General features: G+C 40.0%; 1 protein-coding gene across 2 annotated transcripts in view; it reads right to left on the reverse strand.

Moving 5' to 3' along the window:
* The window catches only part of LOC143273837 (uncharacterized), a 77,908-nt gene that overhangs the window by 42,690 nt on the left and 17,561 nt on the right, over positions 1-17,657 (reverse strand). Inside the window, exon 1 of one of the 2 annotated variants that reach the window (XM_076574023.1) lies at positions 2,874-3,270. The exons of the other annotated variant lie outside the window; for it this stretch is intronic. Coding sequence (XP_076430138.1) covers positions 2,874-3,124 — 251 coding nt within the window. The 5' untranslated portion in view covers positions 3,125-3,270. Of the gene's footprint in view, positions 1-2,873; positions 3,271-17,657 lie in introns of those variants that run through there. 2 annotated transcript variants of the gene reach the window in all.

Raw genomic sequence — 17,657 nt, forward strand, 5'->3', positions numbered from 1 at the left:
ATCTAAGAGGTAAGAGCTAGCTAGCAATAAGCCTGAGCCATACACGAAACAGTTTGTAATTGATAATAAGCCTCCGACTGGTTATTTGGGAATAGGCAGGTGGGAGAGATTCATGTGTCTATAGTCAATATTTCTTCTATATTACACAGGTCCCATTTTATAAGCCCACATTTCCTCCAGCTCATTATAGGAATGTAAGTGTTATGGAAAATATCTTTGGCATTACTCCTATTACAATATACAGAAGGAAGAAAATAAGAACTGTCCACTTAATTTGAAAAATTATATTTGAGGATATTTCATCTGGAATAAAGAAATCTATCTTTCAAGAATATACTCTCCTTACATGATTATCAATCAAATGCACTGCTCTGGAAGAATAGAGATGATTAATAAACAGAAGGTGTAAAGATGTGGCATTCTTTCAGGCCATGAGAGAACTCCTATGATGAATACCTCATAAGGATTCTATTTCAGAGGAAGACATTTTCTCTGGTCATTATAGGTCTATATCATTTTATTATAAATACCTTATTAGAGAACTTGTGAAATACAGTTCTAACCAGGGTGCATGAGAATGTACATTCTGTCCCATTCCTTTAGACAAGCATTTATATAATGCATCACTAACCTAGGAGAAATGGCTTCCTCTTATGAGTGCATGGACCCTGTAGCTCTTTTAGACTATTTGGATTAGTGGGAAGAAGAATATGTTTCTCAAATCCAGTAACAGAGAGTAAAGGAATTAGAGTAGAACTTTTTATATCATACAAGAAATTTTATGATTTGCCCTGAGGAAGATGGGAATGGGGGGTGGGTTGGGGGGAAGGTGGGGTTTGGGAGGGCAGGAGGGGAAAGGACAAGGAAATCCGTGGCTGATGTGTAAAATTAAATTATTAAATAAAAGAAAACAAAAAAAACATAAAAAAAGAAATTTTATGATTAATCTTTCACCTAGAAAAATAAAAACCCGTCTTAAATGCACATATAATGGATAGCTCTTTATAGGTCTGTACACACTGGTATAAGGTTCTAGTTAGAGTATTCATAAATTACATCTGTATTTACATATTTACAAAACTCAGGCTGAAATATCTACACCACAACTCTTACATCTCCAGGTCAAGGAACATCACTGAAAAAGAGGTGGAAAGATAAGAGTTGGAGTATTAGTATATCTGTTAAAAGATTGTGTCTTCCAGCTATGGCAGGGAAGCTATACCTATGAAATCTCAATAATATGGCTGCTTAAATGAGATCTGAAAAATGAAACCATCAGTTGAAATGCTAATTTGGATAAGGAAAATCTCATGAGAGCTCATCACTAGATGGTCTGTAAGAAATATTTAATGACCTCTGACAGAGAAAAAATTAGTCTTTTCCAGAGATGTGTACCAGGACAGATTATCCAGTCCCATGTATTTAGACCTAAAACATATACATATAAGAAATACTGAATGTACAGAACAAGTATATATTTTCAAGTCCAAGTTGATCTCTTCAAAACTTGAGACTTGTTCTGCTGTAAATGTATGCTCCTGAGACCTCAGCCTCCAGGTAGCCTGGATTGTAGATATGGCACAGCACTGAGTTTGAGATTTGATTTTTCTTACATTTTAATTAAGCTAAAGATAAATGTCATTTATAATTCATAATGTACAACAATGATTGGCAACACTTAAAACCAATTCTTAATACATATCATTGTGCCATGCATGATATACCTACTAAGTGAAATGTGGTATGTAATGTGATATACACACATCATTATTAGTCTTTATACTGTTTTTAACATAGTTATGAAGTATACTATTGATAAAAACTGAAATGTGTCAAGAGCAAAATCTAAATGCACAGCAAAATTGGCTTTGATTTTTAAGGAACTTTAATTCAAAGGAAGTCAGTATGGAACTTCAATTCAAATACATAAGAATGGCCATTTTTGACAATAGTTATATTCACAGCATACATACGAATTAGATGCATGCTATGCCTAACATCAGTATCTAATATCAATTTCATGAGGGGGATTTAGGACATTTTAGGTCACCTCGAGTAAACCCAAAATTGGGAAAGCAAGATAGTTTGTTGATTTGTAAATCATGAAATTCACAGCAAGCTTCAATCACCTCTATCAGAAGAAAGTAAAGATGTCAGAAGTAACTTTCAGAGAACTTGGAGGTTGTCAGCACATTGTGTTATTAAGATGGTGGCTGATCAAGGCCACACTGAATAAACTTTCAGAAATATACGAAGTAATGAGCGAAGAAACGCAAGAGAAATTTACAGAGATGGGAGAGTGATATCCCCAGGAAACTAGTGAGAAACAAGAAAATGAAAGAGGAACACAGCAGGAAGAGGAACACACAACCATCTATCAAATTTTGATTATTTCTATTATTTTCAGTGAGGAATATAAATGTTAGTACACACAGATAAAAGATTCATATTGAATGTTTTAGGGTGATTTTAGGTGGGAGGAAAACATTATGAGGAACACTACTTAATCTCTGTAGTTTCTACAGTTTACACAACATTGTGTTTAATAGGTACATTGAAATTAAATCCCATTTCCTTATAGTTTGTTAGATTATTCCATTGTGTATTCGATGCTCCATAAGAAAATGCTCCATAGGGGGATTGCGGGGTGACAGTAAACCTGCTGGAGCTTTTGGTCTATGGTTCTCCTGCTCCAGAAGAAGATCTGGACACTGGACCTCTGTGTGATCACGGGTACCAAGGAGACTGTAGTCCAGAAAGCACAGTTGGTCTCTCCTCACCCCTGTTGCCCTCAACAGAGCTAGTCAAGGTAGGCTTCTCCCATCACCCGATTTCCTCAAGGCCCCTCATCATTAGCTTCCAAGTGTTCTTACCGTTTCCCTTCATCCTCATCATTCACATGAAAATTCTTCTTCTTGAGGAGACGCAGCATCACATTGAACTTTCCCATGCATACTGCTTCATGAAATTCATTTTCAGGGTCATAAGGCTGGCAGTACCTGTCTTCAGTTCCACAGTAAAAGCAGGACAAGTATCTCATTACCCTGCTTGGGCCATCACAAAACCCCAAGGGAGTTTTCGGCTCCTTCTTAAAGCATAAGAGCTTCCTTAGGGTGGACAACATAGCTGTGACCACCTTTCTATCAACTCAACACTAAGTAATTTTAGGAAATGATGGACTTTTAACCACTGACCGTCTAACAACCAGAGCCTAACTCTGTGACTCCCACAAGTGCGAGGCTATGGTTTGACCAGTCAAACCGAAGCATCCAGTTATAGAACAGTCGTTGCTAAGCAACACTGGTAAACAAAAGCATGCTCGTTCCTCCTCAGGCATAACTGACAGTTCATGGAGCAAATAGTGCTCACTGCGCATGTGCAATGTAAGTGTGGCAGTCTCCTGGGCTTTAGTTTGCATATATCCTGCAAGATCTCGATCTCTTTATTTCTTTATTCCCCACAACAATCTTGCTTGGTACTTACTTTCTTTGGGGGTGTAATTACTCATTATGATATCTTTTTTTTTTTGGTTTTGTTCTTGTTTTGCTGAGTGTTGGTTTTTTTATTTCCTTTTTCATTAATGGGCATGTCTTTGTAAGGAAATTTCTCTCTTGAAACTTCTCCCTGATATTTTTGGTTCAGTGTTCTTTGAAATTTCAATGTAGTGAAAAACTGTAAAATTACTATTTTTGTGACTCAGGAGTGATGGTACACTCCTTAATCCCAGCCTTTGGCAGGAGGCAGAGACATATGGATTTCTGTGAGTTCTAGGTCAGCCTGGTCTAGTGAGCCAGAGCTGCATAGTGAGAACCTCCTTAAGAAAATGAAATGAGTTCTAAAGCCCACTTCTCAATTGGACTGTTGGTCCTTTTGATGTCTAATTTCTTGAGTTCCTTATATATTCTGGATATCAGTCCTCTGTCAGATGTGGGGTTGGTGAAGATCTTTTCCCATTCTGTAGGCTGTCGCTTTGCCTTGTTGACCGTATCCTTTGCTCTACAAAAGCTTCTCAGTTTCAAGAGGTCCCATTGATTGATTGTTTGTCTCAGTGTCTGCGCTACTGGTGTTATATTTAGGAAGTGATCTCCTATGCCAAGGCGTTCAAGACTATTTCCTACTTTTTCTTCTAGCAGGTTCAGAGTAGCTGGATTTATGTTGAGGTCTTTGATCCACTTGGACTTAAGTTTTGTGCACGGTGACAGATATGGATCTATTTGCAGCCTTCTACACGCTGATATCCAGTTATGCCAGCACCATTTGTTGAAGATTCTCAACAGAGGAATCCCAAATGGCTGAAAGACATTTAAGGAATTGCTCAACTTCCCTAATCATCAGGGAAATGCAAATCAAGACAACTCTGAGATACCACCTTACGCCTGTCAGAGTGGCTAAGATCAAAAACACTGAAGACACTTTATGCTGGAGAGGATGTGGAACTAGGGGAACTCTCCTCCACTGCTGGTGGGAATGCAAGCTTGTACAACCACTTTGGAAATCAATATGGCGCTTTCTTAGAAAATTGGGAATCAATCTCCCCCAAGATCCAGCTATACCACTCCTGGGCATATACCCAAGAAATGCTCAATCATACCACAAGAGCACTTGCTCAGCTATGTTCATATCAGCATTGTTTGTAATAGCCAAAACCTGGAAACAACCTAGATGCCCTTCAACTGAAGAATGGATAAATAAATTGTGGCACATATACACAATGGAATACTACTCAGCAGAGAAAAACAACGACATCACACGGTTTGCAGGCAAATGGATGGATCTAGAAAAAATCATCCTGAGTGAGGTAACCCAGACTCAGAAAGACAAATATGGTATGTACTCACTCATAGGAAGATGCTAGATGTGGAACAAGGATGACTAGACTGCTACTCACATCACCAGTGAGGCTACCTGGAAAACGGGACCCCAAAAAAAGACACGGAGAAATGGACAAGATCTACATGAATAGCCTGGTCATGAGTGGGAACAATGAAGGGCGACAGTCGAGGGAAAGAGTGGGAGATCCTAGCTGGATCAAGAAAAGAGAGGGAGAACAAGGAATAGGAGACCATGGTAAATGAAGACCACATGAGAAGGTGAGAAGGGGAGGAAGCAGAGAGCTAGGGAGGCCCACGGAGATTCACAAAGATACCCCCTCAAAAGACTGCTGGCAATGGTCGCGAGACGGCAGGAACTGACCTACTCTGGTGATGGGATGGCCAGACACCCAGATAGTGGTGCCATAAACCCCATCCAAGGACTGAGGAATCTGAAGGCAGACATCCACGGCTGGGCCCCTGGTGGAGCACTGGGAGTCTAATTAGTGAGTAAGAAGAGGATTTATATGAGAGAGAATTGTTGAAGCCAAGGTTGGATAAAGCACCGGGACAAATAACCAAATGAATGGAAGCACAGGATCTATGAACCAAAGGCTGAGGGGCCCCCAACTGGATCAGGCCACCTGAATGGGTGAGACAGTCATTTGGCTTGATCTGTTTGGGAGGCAGCTGTGCATTGGTGCCAGGTCCTGGGCTCGTTGCATGAGTTGGCTGTTTGAATCCTGGGACTTATGCAGGGACACTTGGCTCGATCTGGGAGGGGGGAATGGACCTGCCTGGACTGAGTCTACCAGGTCAACCCCGGTCCTCGGGGGAGACCTTGATCTGGAGGAGGTGGGAATGGGGGGTGGGCTGGGGGGAGGGGTGGGCGAGAGGGGGAGAACAGGGGATTCTGTGGCTATTATGTTGAACTGAATGGTGTTATAAAATAATAATAATAATAATAATAATAATAATAATAAAAAAACCAAAAAAAAAAAAAAAAAGAAAATGAAATGAGGCCGGGCGGTGGTGGCGCACGCCTGTAGTACCAGCACTCGGGAGGCAGAGCCAGGTGGATCTCTGTGAGTTCAAGGCCAGCCTGGGCTACAAAGCGAGTCCCAGGAAAGGAGCAAAGCTACACAGAGAAACCCTGTTTCGAAAAACAAAAACAAAAACGAAAATGAAATGAAAAAATGTTTTTAGTTTTACATGATTTCAATACTAAGAGGAGAAGTTTTTATCTGGTCATGTCTGTTGTGATTCTAAATTTATTCTGTGTACCTGGGTGTATTTATTTCTCTTGATATGAGGAAATTTCTGCTGTTGTTTCATAGAGCATATTTTCTATCCCTGAAAATCTCCACACACTATCTATAGTGTTAGATAATTATATTTGCTGTCTGAGCTACTTTTGAACGAGAATGTCCCACACAAGTTCAGCTATTTGAACACTTGGTCCCAGAGGGTGGTGCTAATTGGGGAGGATGTGGAACATCTGGGAGATGGAGCTTTGATAGATGACATCTGTCACTGGAGACAGGCCTTGAATGGTCATAGTCTCTGCCCATTGTGTTTGCTCTCTGCTTCCTGAGTGTGGTTGAGATGGAACCTCTAAGCTTTCTTTTCCTGCCCCCAGGTTGGCCATTTGTGCTAAGTCTCCCCACCATGATAGACTCCTATGCTTTTGGAACTTAAAGCCTAAATACACTCTTCATTCTGTAAGATGCTTCTGGTCATGATGTTTTATCATAGAAACAGAAAATTAACAAACGCAATCTCTGAACAGTAGCATCTCAGGGATCATAAAAGATGTGCTCATTACTTTTAATTTATTAATATCTAAATATAATAATACACATACCTTTGTATCTCTAATGTTTTTGTACTGGATTTTCACTCTAATGCTGATTCTTTTGAAAGAATTTCTATGCTTTGTGTATAGAGACATATTTCCAGTAAAGAAAACCTGCAAAAGTGAAATTCCCAATAGCCAGTGACTCCAATGAGTACATGAGCAACACAAATTCTACTTGGTGTATTTGGAGCAGGGACACAGGTGTTGGGTGGTGGACCTGGGAGAAATGGGAAGCTAATGTGATTGTTACACACTTTTTGCAATTCCCAATAAGCAATACAAATATTATGTTGGAAAAATTACTGTGATAGTTTTCACATTCTTTCTCCTGAATTTCACATCCAAGTTGTGTATTAATTTTCTTATACATTCAGTTGTTTTATTTGTATCCTCAATGTAATAATAGATGTTTCATTTCTAATTAATTTAAATTTTATTTATATAGTAGTTATTCTTCCCACAACTCCAGAGAAGCTAGGAAACAAGGAGGATCCTAAGAGGGACACATGGATCACCTTGAGAAGGGGAAATAAATGAGTTCTCCATGTGTAAACTGGTGATGGGGGGCAATATGGGGAGAGGAGGGGAGATGAAAACATGTGGGAACAGGATAGTCAAGGGGGGGATGGATGGAGTGGGAGAGCAATGAAAGAGATATTTTGATAGAGAGAGTAATTATGGGGTTAAGGAGAAACCTGGTGCTAGGGAAATTCCCAGGAATCTGCAAAGACAACCCCAGATTAGACTACCAGAAATAGTCGAGAGGATGCCTGAACTACCCAGCTGGGTAATCAGATTAGTGAATAGCATAACTGTCATCATTATGATGGAAGCAGATGCAGAGATCCATAGCCAAGCACCAGGCCAAGCTCAGGGAGTCCAATCCAAGAGAGGGAGGAGGGATTCTATGAGCAAGAGGGTCAAGATCATGATGGGGAAATATACAGAGACTACTGAACCAAGCTCATAGGAACTCACAAACTTTAGACAGCTTTGGAACCCCACATGGGACTGAACTAGGCCCTCTGCACACTGGAGACATTTGTGTAGCTGGGTCTACTTGAAGGGACCCTAGCAATGGGATCAGGATCTATCCCTGGTACATGAGCTGGCTTTCTGGAGCCTATTACCAATGGTGGGACACCTTGCTCAGCCATGATGCAAGGGGGAGGGCCTTGGTTCTGCCTCAACTGAATGTACCATGCTTTGGTGATTCCCCATGGGAGGCCTTTCGCTTTCAGAGGAGGGGATGGGGGTTGGGTAAGGGGGAGGAAGGCTGTGGGGGAGTGGAAGGAGGGATGAGAGGAGGATCTGTCACTGGTATGTAAAATGAATAAAAAATTCTTAAATTAAAAAAATTAAATTTCTCAAATTGCTCAACATTCTTAGCCATCGGGTAAATGCAAATCAAACTGATTCTGAGATATCATCTTACACCTGTCAGAATGGCTAAGATCAAAAACACTGAAGACAGCGTATGTTTGAGAGAATGTAGAGCAAGGTGAACACTCCTCCACTGCTGGTAGGAGTGCAAACTTATACAGCCACTTTGGAAATCAATATGGTGGTGTTTCAGAAAATTGGGAGTCAATTTTCCTCAAGACCCAGCTCTACCACTCTATGGCATATACCCACGGAATATTCAATCACACCACAAGACACATGCTCAACTATGTTCATAGCATCATTATTCGTAATAGGCAGAACCTGGAAACAACCTAGATGCCCCTCAACAGAAAAATGGATTAAGAAAATGTGGTACATATACACAATGGAGTACTACTCAGAAGTGAAAAACAATGACATCATGAAATTTTCAGACAAATGGATAGAACTAGAAAATATCATCCTGAGTGAGGTAACCCAGACTCAGAAGGACAAACATGGTATATACTCACTCAAACATGGTATGTACTCACTCAGACTACAACCCACAGCTCCAGAGAAGCTAGCTAACAAGGAGTACCCAAAGAGGGACACATGGATTGCCCTGGGAAGGGGAAAGAGATGATCTCCGTGAGTAAACTGGGGATGAGGGGTGGGCCATGGAGGTTAGGGGGTAGGGGAAGGATGAGAACATAAGGGAACTGGATGATTGAGCTGGAATGGATGGAGTGGGAAAGCATTGAAAGAGATACCATGATAAAGGGAGATATCATGGGTATAGAGAGAAAACTAGTGCTAGGGAAGTTGCCAGGAGTCCCCAAGGATGACCCCAGCTTAGACTAGTAGCAATAGTGGAGAGGGTGCCTGAACTGGCTTACCCTGGTAATCAGATCGGTGAATACCCTAACTGTCATCATACAGCCTTTCTCCAGTAATTGATGGAAGCAGATGCAGAGATCCACAACCATGTATCAGGCCAAGCTCCAGGAGTCCAGTCAAAGAGAGAGAAGAGGGATTGTATGAGCAAGGGGCATCAAGATCATGATGGGGAAACCTGCAGAGATGACCAAACCAAACTAGTCGAAACTCATGCAATTTGGATCAATAGCTGTGGAGCCTGCATAGGACTGGACTAGGCCCTCTTCATCGTGTGACAGTTGTGTAGCTTGATCTGCTTAAGTGGCCCCCTGGCAGTAGGATCAGAATCCATCCCTGGTGCATGAGAAGGCTTTTTGGAGAGCACTACCTATGATGGGACACCTTGCATAGCCTTGGTTCAGGGGGTGGGGCTTGGACCTGCCTGTACTAAATGTACCTCCCCATGGGAGCCCTTACCTTCTTGTAGGAGGGAATGAAGGGTGGGTTGGGAAGGGGAAGCTGGAGGGGCAGAGGAAGGGAAGAAGGGATCTTTGATTGGTATGTAAAATGAATAAAAAACTCTAAAGAAAAAAATAAAATAAAATACAAATATATGAAAAAATAAATTTTTCTGTCTCTGTCTCTCTGTGTAATTCTATATGTTATGTGTGTGAAGGTGCTTGAGGTGGCTAGAATAAAGTGTTGTATTCCCTGGAGTTGAAGTAACAGGCAGTTGTGCCCACTTGAACTGCATTCTAAGAACTAAACTTTAGTTCTAATGCAGAGTAAGAAACACTTTAAGCACTACAGAATATCTCCAGTTCTGGTTTTTTAATTCCATATTATATTTTGATTAACATATAAATTATATCACTTTACCTTTTTCTTTCCCTCCTTGATCTCTTCCAATGTTTTCACCTTCCAAATTATTCTGTTTTTCCATTACCTCTTAAACTGATAGCCTCTTTTTAAAATTATTACTGTTTTATACACACACACACACAGAGAGAGAGAGAGAGAGAGAGAGAGAGAGAGAGAGAATGTAACCTGCTGAGTCCACTTCATGTTGCTTTTGTGTATATGTACCACATTTTCATTATCCATCTATCAGTTGAACTACATTAAGATTTTTTTCATTTCCTAGCTATTGTTAAAAGAGCAAGAATGGACATGATTGAAAAGGCATGGATGAGCAGAGGGTATGTACATGAAGGTCATGGGAAACTCACTGAGCAAGAGCCTTAGGTTCCTTCCTAAGTTGGAGGTCTGGCTATTTAGAGTGTGTGATTAAATACTGTTGCATGACCACTAGGGGACTTATCCCTGGAAAAGACTAATTTTCCCTCTTTCAGTAGTTGTTAGCTGTCTATTGTTCCTTTTATAAATTACTTTTTTAATGTTTAAAATGTTTATTTTTTAGATCCATATTTTTTAACAATTACAAGATTACTGGTTTTCAAAATTTCATGCAAGATATTTTGATCATGCTTTCCCTTCCCCCAACTCACTCCAGATCCTCCCTTCCACATTATGAACCTAAGCTTTAGCTTTCCCTTTTCTTTTTCTTTTGCAATAATACCACAAAACAAATATAAAAACAAAAATGAGAAAACACAAATTCCCCCTGACACATACACAAAAAAACCTGGAATTCATTTTTGTTGGCCAACTACTCTTGGCCATGGGATTTTGTACACACAGAGTCACTCCATTATAGAAAACAGGTTTTCCCTTTTCTTGTAGGTATAAATTTCAGATACCTTCTTTGTTAGGGATAGGAACCCTACTTCATTTTCCACCCTCCTCAATGCTGGAACTCCATGTAGTTGAACCTGTGCAAGTTTTTTGTGTTCTGCCACAGTCTTTATGAATTCACTTGTGCATCAGATCCATTGTGTCTAGAAGATATCATGTCCATGGTGTTTTTTTTTTTTCATTTCATGACAGAAACTTACGTTAAAATTTTGTCATGAATGAATATATTCTTTTTATGTACCAAGATTCTGTATTCTCATTTTAGGATATATAACACATGAGCATGATCTAGGTAGATTTTCACCCTGGAGAAATAGTTACTGCATTGGATAATGCAGTTACATAATAGAGAAGAAAACGAAACAACTGTTGTTTTCCAAAACAAAAGTTTATGAATGGTGCATTCTTTACAATTAATGAAGAAGCTGTGTGAAAAGTATACACTATCACATTTTTAAATCTTATAGCACTATGGACAAGAAGAATGTTAGAATTTTTTGAAATTGGTTACATAAAAGGTTGGAAGACACCACGTTCATCCAATATTTGATAATTGAAATGTAGTCTATGAGGCATGATTAACACAGAATGAGTAGATTCTATTTTGTGAGCACATCTTTACAACTGTACATTATTGAGCTACTTGCAAACTTATGCAAAACACGTAGGAGAACATTTAAATTATGTAGCTGGATAAGAATGTGGCTAATTTCTCCAATCCACAATGAAAGTTTTGTCGATTGCTGTGGAATGGTCTTTCGAACCCTGCGAATAGGTGTTGCTCTTATGGGATGATGAATAAAGCTCTTTGGCCTATATGGCAAGGCAGCTTAGAGCCAGGTGAAAAATCCAAGGAGAGATACGGGGAGAAGAAAGATAGAGTTAGGGGTGACAATGCATGCCTCTAGAGGAGCAAGATGTAATAGAACACAAGTAAAGCCACAAAACACATGGCAATACATAAATTAATAGAAATGGGCTAATCTAAGAGGTAAGAGCTAGCTAGCAATAAGCCTGAGCCATACACGAAACAGTTTGTAATTGATAATAAACCTCCAACTCATTATTTGGGAATAGGCAGGTGGGAGAGATTCATGTGTCTATAGTCAATATTTCTTCTATATTACACAGGTCCCATTTTATAAGCCCACATTTCCTCCAGCTCATTATAGGAATGTAAGTGTTATGGAAAATATCTTTGGCATTACTCCTATTACAATATACAGAAGGAAGAAAATAAGAACTGTCCATTTAATTTGAAAAATTGTATTTAAGGATATTTCATCTAGAATAAAGAAATCTATCTTTCAAGAACATACTCTCCTTACATGATTATCAATCAAATGCACTGCTCTGGAAGACTTAGAGATGATTACTAAACAGAAGGTGTAAAGATGTGGCATTCTTTCAGGCCATGAGAGAACTCCTATGATGAATACCTCATAAGGATTCTATTTCAGAGGAAGACATTTTCTCTGGTCATTATAGGTCTATATCATTTTATTATAAATACCTTATTAGAGAACTTGTGAAATACAGTTCTAACCAGGGTGCATGAGAATGTACATTCTGTCCCATTCCTTTAGACAAGCATTTATATAATGCATCACTAACCTAGGAGAAATGGCTTCCTCTTATGAGTGCATGGACCCTGTAGCTCTTTTAGACTATTTGGATTAGTGGGAAGAAGAATATGTTTCTCAAATCCAGTAACAGAGAGTAAAGGAATTAGAGTAGAACTTTTTATATCATACAAGAAATTTTATGATTTGCCCTGAGGAAGATGGGAATGGGGGGTGGGTTGGGGGGAAGGTGGGGTTTGGGAGGGCAGGAGGGGAAAGGACAAGGAAATCCGTGGCTGATGTGTAAAATTAAATTATTAAATAAAAGAAAACAAAAAAAAACATAAAAAAAGAAATTTTATGATTAATCTTTCACCTAGAAAAATAAAAACCCGTCTTAAATGCACATATAATGGATAGCTCTTTATAGGTCTGTACACACTGGTATAAGGTTCTAGTTAGAGTATTCATAAATTACATCTGTATTTACATATTTACAAAACTCAGGCTGAAATATCTACACCACAACTCTTACATCTCCAGGTCAAGGAACATCACTGAAAAAGAGGTGGAAAGATAAGAGTTGGAGTATTAGTATATCTGTTAAAAGATTGTGTCTTCCAGCTATGGCAGGGAAGCTATACCTATGAAATCTCAATAATATGGCTGCTTAAATGAGATCTGAAAAATGAAACCATCAGTTGAAATGCTAATTTGGATAAGGAAAATCTCATGAGAGCTCATCACTAGATGGTCTGTAAGAAATATTTAATGACCTCTGACAGAGAAAAAATTAGTCTTTTCCAGAGATGTGTACCAGGACAGATTATCCAGTCCCATGTATTTAGACCTAAAACATATACATATAAGAAATACTGAATGTACAGAACAAGTATATATTTTCAAGTCCAAGTTGATCTCTTCAAAACTTGAGACTTGTTCTGCTGTAAATGTATGCTCCTGAGACCTCAGCCTCCAGGTAGCCTGGATTGTAGATATGGCACAGCACTGAGTTTGAGATTTGATTTTTCTTACATTTTAATTAAGCTAAAGATAAATGTCATTTATAATTCATAATGTACAACAATGATTGGCAACACTTAAAACCAATTCTTAATACATATCATTGTGCCATGCATGATATACCTACTAAGTGAAATGTGGTATGTAATGTGATATACACACATCATTATTAGTCTTTATACTGTTTTTAACATAGTTATGAAGTATACTATTGATAAAAACTGAAATGTGTCAAGAGCAAAATCTAAATGCACAGCAAAATTGGCTTTGATTTTTAAGGAACTTTAATTCAAAGGAAGTCAGTATGGAACTTCAATTCAAATACATAAGAATGGCCATTTTTGACAATAGTTATATTCACAGCATACATACGAATTAGATGCATGCTATGCCTAACATCAGTATCTAATATCAATTTCATGAGGGGGATTTAGGACATTTTAGGTCACCTCGAGTAAACCCAAAATTGGGAAAGCAAGATAGTTTGTTGATTTGTAAATCATGAAATTCACAGCAAGCTTCAATCACCTCTATCAGAAGAAAGTAAAGATGTCAGAAGTAACTTTCAGAGAACTTGGAGGTTGTCAGCACATTGTGTTATTAAGATGGTGGCTGATCAAGGCCACACTGAATAAACTTTCAGAAATATACGAAGTAATGAGCGAAGAAACGCAAGAGAAATTTACAGAGATGGGAGAGTGATATCCCCAGGAAACTAGTGAGAAACAAGAAAATGAAAGAGGAACACAGCAGGAAGAGGAACACACAACCATCTATCAAATTTTGATTATTTCTATTATTTTCAGTGAGGAATATAAATGTTAGTACACACAGATAAAAGATTCATATTGAATGTTTTAGGGTGATTTTAGGTGGGAGGAAAACATTATGAGGAACACTACTTAATCTCTGTGGTTTCTACAGTTTACACAACATTGTGTTTAATAGGTACATTGAAATTAAATCCCATTTCCTTATAGTTTGTTAGATTATTCCATTGTGTATTCGATGCTCCATAAGAAAATGCTCCATAGGGGGATTGCGGGGTGACAGTAAACCTGCTGGAGCTTTTGGTCTATGGTTCTCCTGCTCCAGAAGAAGATCTGGACACTGGACCTCTGTGTGATCACGGGTACCAAGGAGACTGTAGTCCAGAAAGCACAGTTGGTCTCTCCTCACCCCTGTTGCCCTCAACAGAGCTAGTCAAGGTAGGCTTCTCCCATCACCCGATTTCCTCAAGGCCCCTCATCATTAGCTTCCAAGTGTTCTTACCGTTTCCCTTCATCCTCATCATTCACATGAAAATTCTTCTTCTTGAGGAGACGCAGCATCACATTGAACTTTCCCATGCATACTGCTTCATGAAATTCATTTTCAGGGTCATAAGGCTGGCAGTACCTGTCTTCAGTTCCACAGTAAAAGCAGGACAAGTATCTCATTACCCTGCTTGGGCCATCACAAAACCCCAAGGGAGTTTTCGGCTCCTTCTTAAAGCATAAGAGCTTCCTTAGGGTGGACAACATAGCTGTGACCACCTTTCTATCAACTCAACACTAAGTAATTTTAGGAAATGATGGACTTTTAACCACTGACCGTCTAACAACCAGAGCCTAACTCTGTGACTCCCACAAGTGCGAGGCTATGGTTTGACCAGTCAAACCGAAGCATCCAGTTATAGAACAGTCGTTGCTAAGCAACACTGGTAAACAAAAGCATGCTCGTTCCTCCTCAGGCATAACTGACAGTTCATGGAGCAAATAGTGCTCACTGCGCATGTGCAATGTAAGTGTGGCAGTCTCCTGGGCTTTAGTTTGCATATATCCTGCAAGATCTCGATCTCTTTATTTCTTTATTCCCCACAACAATCTTGCTTGGTACTTACTTTCTTTGGGGGTGTAATTACTCATTATGATATCTTTTTTTTTTTGGTTTTGTTCTTGTTTTGCTGAGTGTTGGTTTTTTTATTTCCTTTTTCATTAATGGGCATGTCTTTGTAAGGAAATTTCTCTCTTGAAACTTCTCCCTGATATTTTTGGTTCAGTGTTCTTTGAAATTTCAATGTAGTGAAAAACTGTAAAATTACTATTTTTGTGACTCAGGAGTGATGGTACACTCCTTAATCCCAGCCTTTGGCAGGAGGCAGAGACATATGGATTTCTGTGAGTTCTAGGTCAGCCTGGTCTAGTGAGCCAGAGCTGCATAGTGAGAACCTCCTTAAGAAAATGAAATGAGTTCTAAAGCCCACTTCTCAATTGGACTGTTGGTCCTTTTGATGTCTAATTTCTTGAGTTCCTTATATATTCTGGATATCAGTCCTCTGTCAGATGTGGGGTTGGTGAAGATCTTTTCCCATTCTGTAGGCTGTCGCTTTGCCTTGTTGACCGTATCCTTTGCTCTACAAAAGCTTCTCAGTTTCAAGAGGTCCCATTGATTGATTGTTTGTCTCAGTGTCTGCGCTACTGGTGTTATATTTAGGAAGTGATCTCCTATGCCAAGGCGTTCAAGACTATTTCCTACTTTTTCTTCTAGCAGGTTCAGAGTAGCTGGATTTATGTTGAGGTCTTTGATCCACTTGGACTTAAGTTTTGTGCACGGTGACAGATATGGATCTATTTGCAGCCTTCTACACGCTGATATCCAGTTATGCCAGCACCATTTGTTGAAGATTCTCAACAGAGGAATCCCAAATGGCTGAAAGACATTTAAGGAATTGCTCAACTTCCCTAATCATCAGGGAAATGCAAATCAAGACAACTCTGAGATACCACCTTACGCCTGTCAGAGTGGCTAAGATCAAAAACACTGAAGACACTTTATGCTGGAGAGGATGTGGAACTAGGGGAACTCTCCTCCACTGCTGGTGGGAATGCAAGCTTGTACAACCACTTTGGAAATCAATATGGCGCTTTCTTAGAAAATTGGGAATCAATCTCCCCCAAGATCCAGCTATACCACTCCTGGGCATATACCCAAGAAATGCTCAATCATACCACAAGAGCACTTGCTCAGCTATGTTCATATCAGCATTGTTTGTAATAGCCAAAACCTGGAAACAACCTAGATGCCCTTCAACTGAAGAATGGATAAATAAATTGTGGCACATATACACAATGGAATACTACTCAGCAGAGAAAAACAACGACATCACACGGTTTGCAGGCAAATGGATGGATCTAGAAAAAATCATCCTGAGTGAGGTAACCCAGACTCAGAAAGACAAATATGGTATGTACTCACTCATAGGAAGATGCTAGATGTGGAACAAGGATGACTAGACTGCTACTCACATCACCAGTGAGGCTACCTGGAAAACGGGACCCCAAAAAAAGACACGGAGAAATGGACAAGATCTACATGAATAGCCTGGTCATGAGTGGGAACAATGAAGGGCGACAGTCGAGGGAAAGAGTGGGAGATCCTAGCTGGATCAAGAAAAGAGAGGGAGAACAAGGAATAGGAGACCATGGTAAATGAAGACCACATGAGAAGGTGAGAAGGGGAGGAAGCAGAGAGCTAGGGAGGCCCACGGAGATTCACAAAGATACCCCCTCAAAAGACTGCTGGCAATGGTCGCGAGACGGCAGGAACTGACCTACTCTGGTGATGGGATGGCCAGACACCCAGATAGTGGTGCCATAAACCCCATCCAAGGACTGAGGAATCTGAAGGCAGACATCCACGGCTGGGCCCCTGGTGGAGCACTGGGAGTCTAATTAGTGAGTAAGAAGAGGATTTATATGAGAGAGAATTGTTGAAGCCAAGGTTGGATAAAGCACCGGGACAAATAACCAAATGAATGGAAGCACAGGATCTATGAACCAAAGGCTGAGGGGCCCCCAACTGGATCAGGCCACCTGAATGGGTGAGACAGTCATTTGGCTTGATCTGTTTGGGAGGCAGCTGTGCATTGGTGCCAGGTCCTGGGCTCGTTGCATGAGTTGGCTGTTTGAATCCTGGGACTTATGCAGGGACACTTGGCTCGATCTGGGAGGGGGGAATGGACCTGCCTGGACTGAGTCTACCAGGTCAACCCCGGTCCTCGGGGGAGACCTTGATCTGGAGGAGGTGGGAATGGGGGGTGGGCTGGGGGGAGGGGTGGGCGAGAGGGGGAGAACAGGGGATTCTGTGGCTATTATGTTGAACTGAATGGTGTTATAAAATAATAATAATAATAATAATAATAATAATAATAAAAAAACCAAAAAAAAAAAAAAAAAAAAAAAAAAAAAAAAAGAAAATGAAATGAGGCCGGGCGGTGGTGGCGCACGCCTGTAGTACCAGCACTCGGGAGGCAGAGCCAGGTGGATCTCTGTGAGTTCAAGGCCAGCCTGGGCTACAAAGCGAGTCCCAGGAAAGGAGCAAAGCTACACAGAGAAACCCTGTTTCGAAAAACAAAAACAAAAA

The sequence above is a fragment of the Peromyscus maniculatus genome, chromosome 6, assembly GCF_049852395.1.
Source record: "Peromyscus maniculatus bairdii isolate BWxNUB_F1_BW_parent chromosome 6, HU_Pman_BW_mat_3.1, whole genome shotgun sequence".
NCBI classification, from domain to species: Eukaryota; Metazoa; Chordata; class Mammalia; order Rodentia; family Cricetidae; genus Peromyscus; species Peromyscus maniculatus.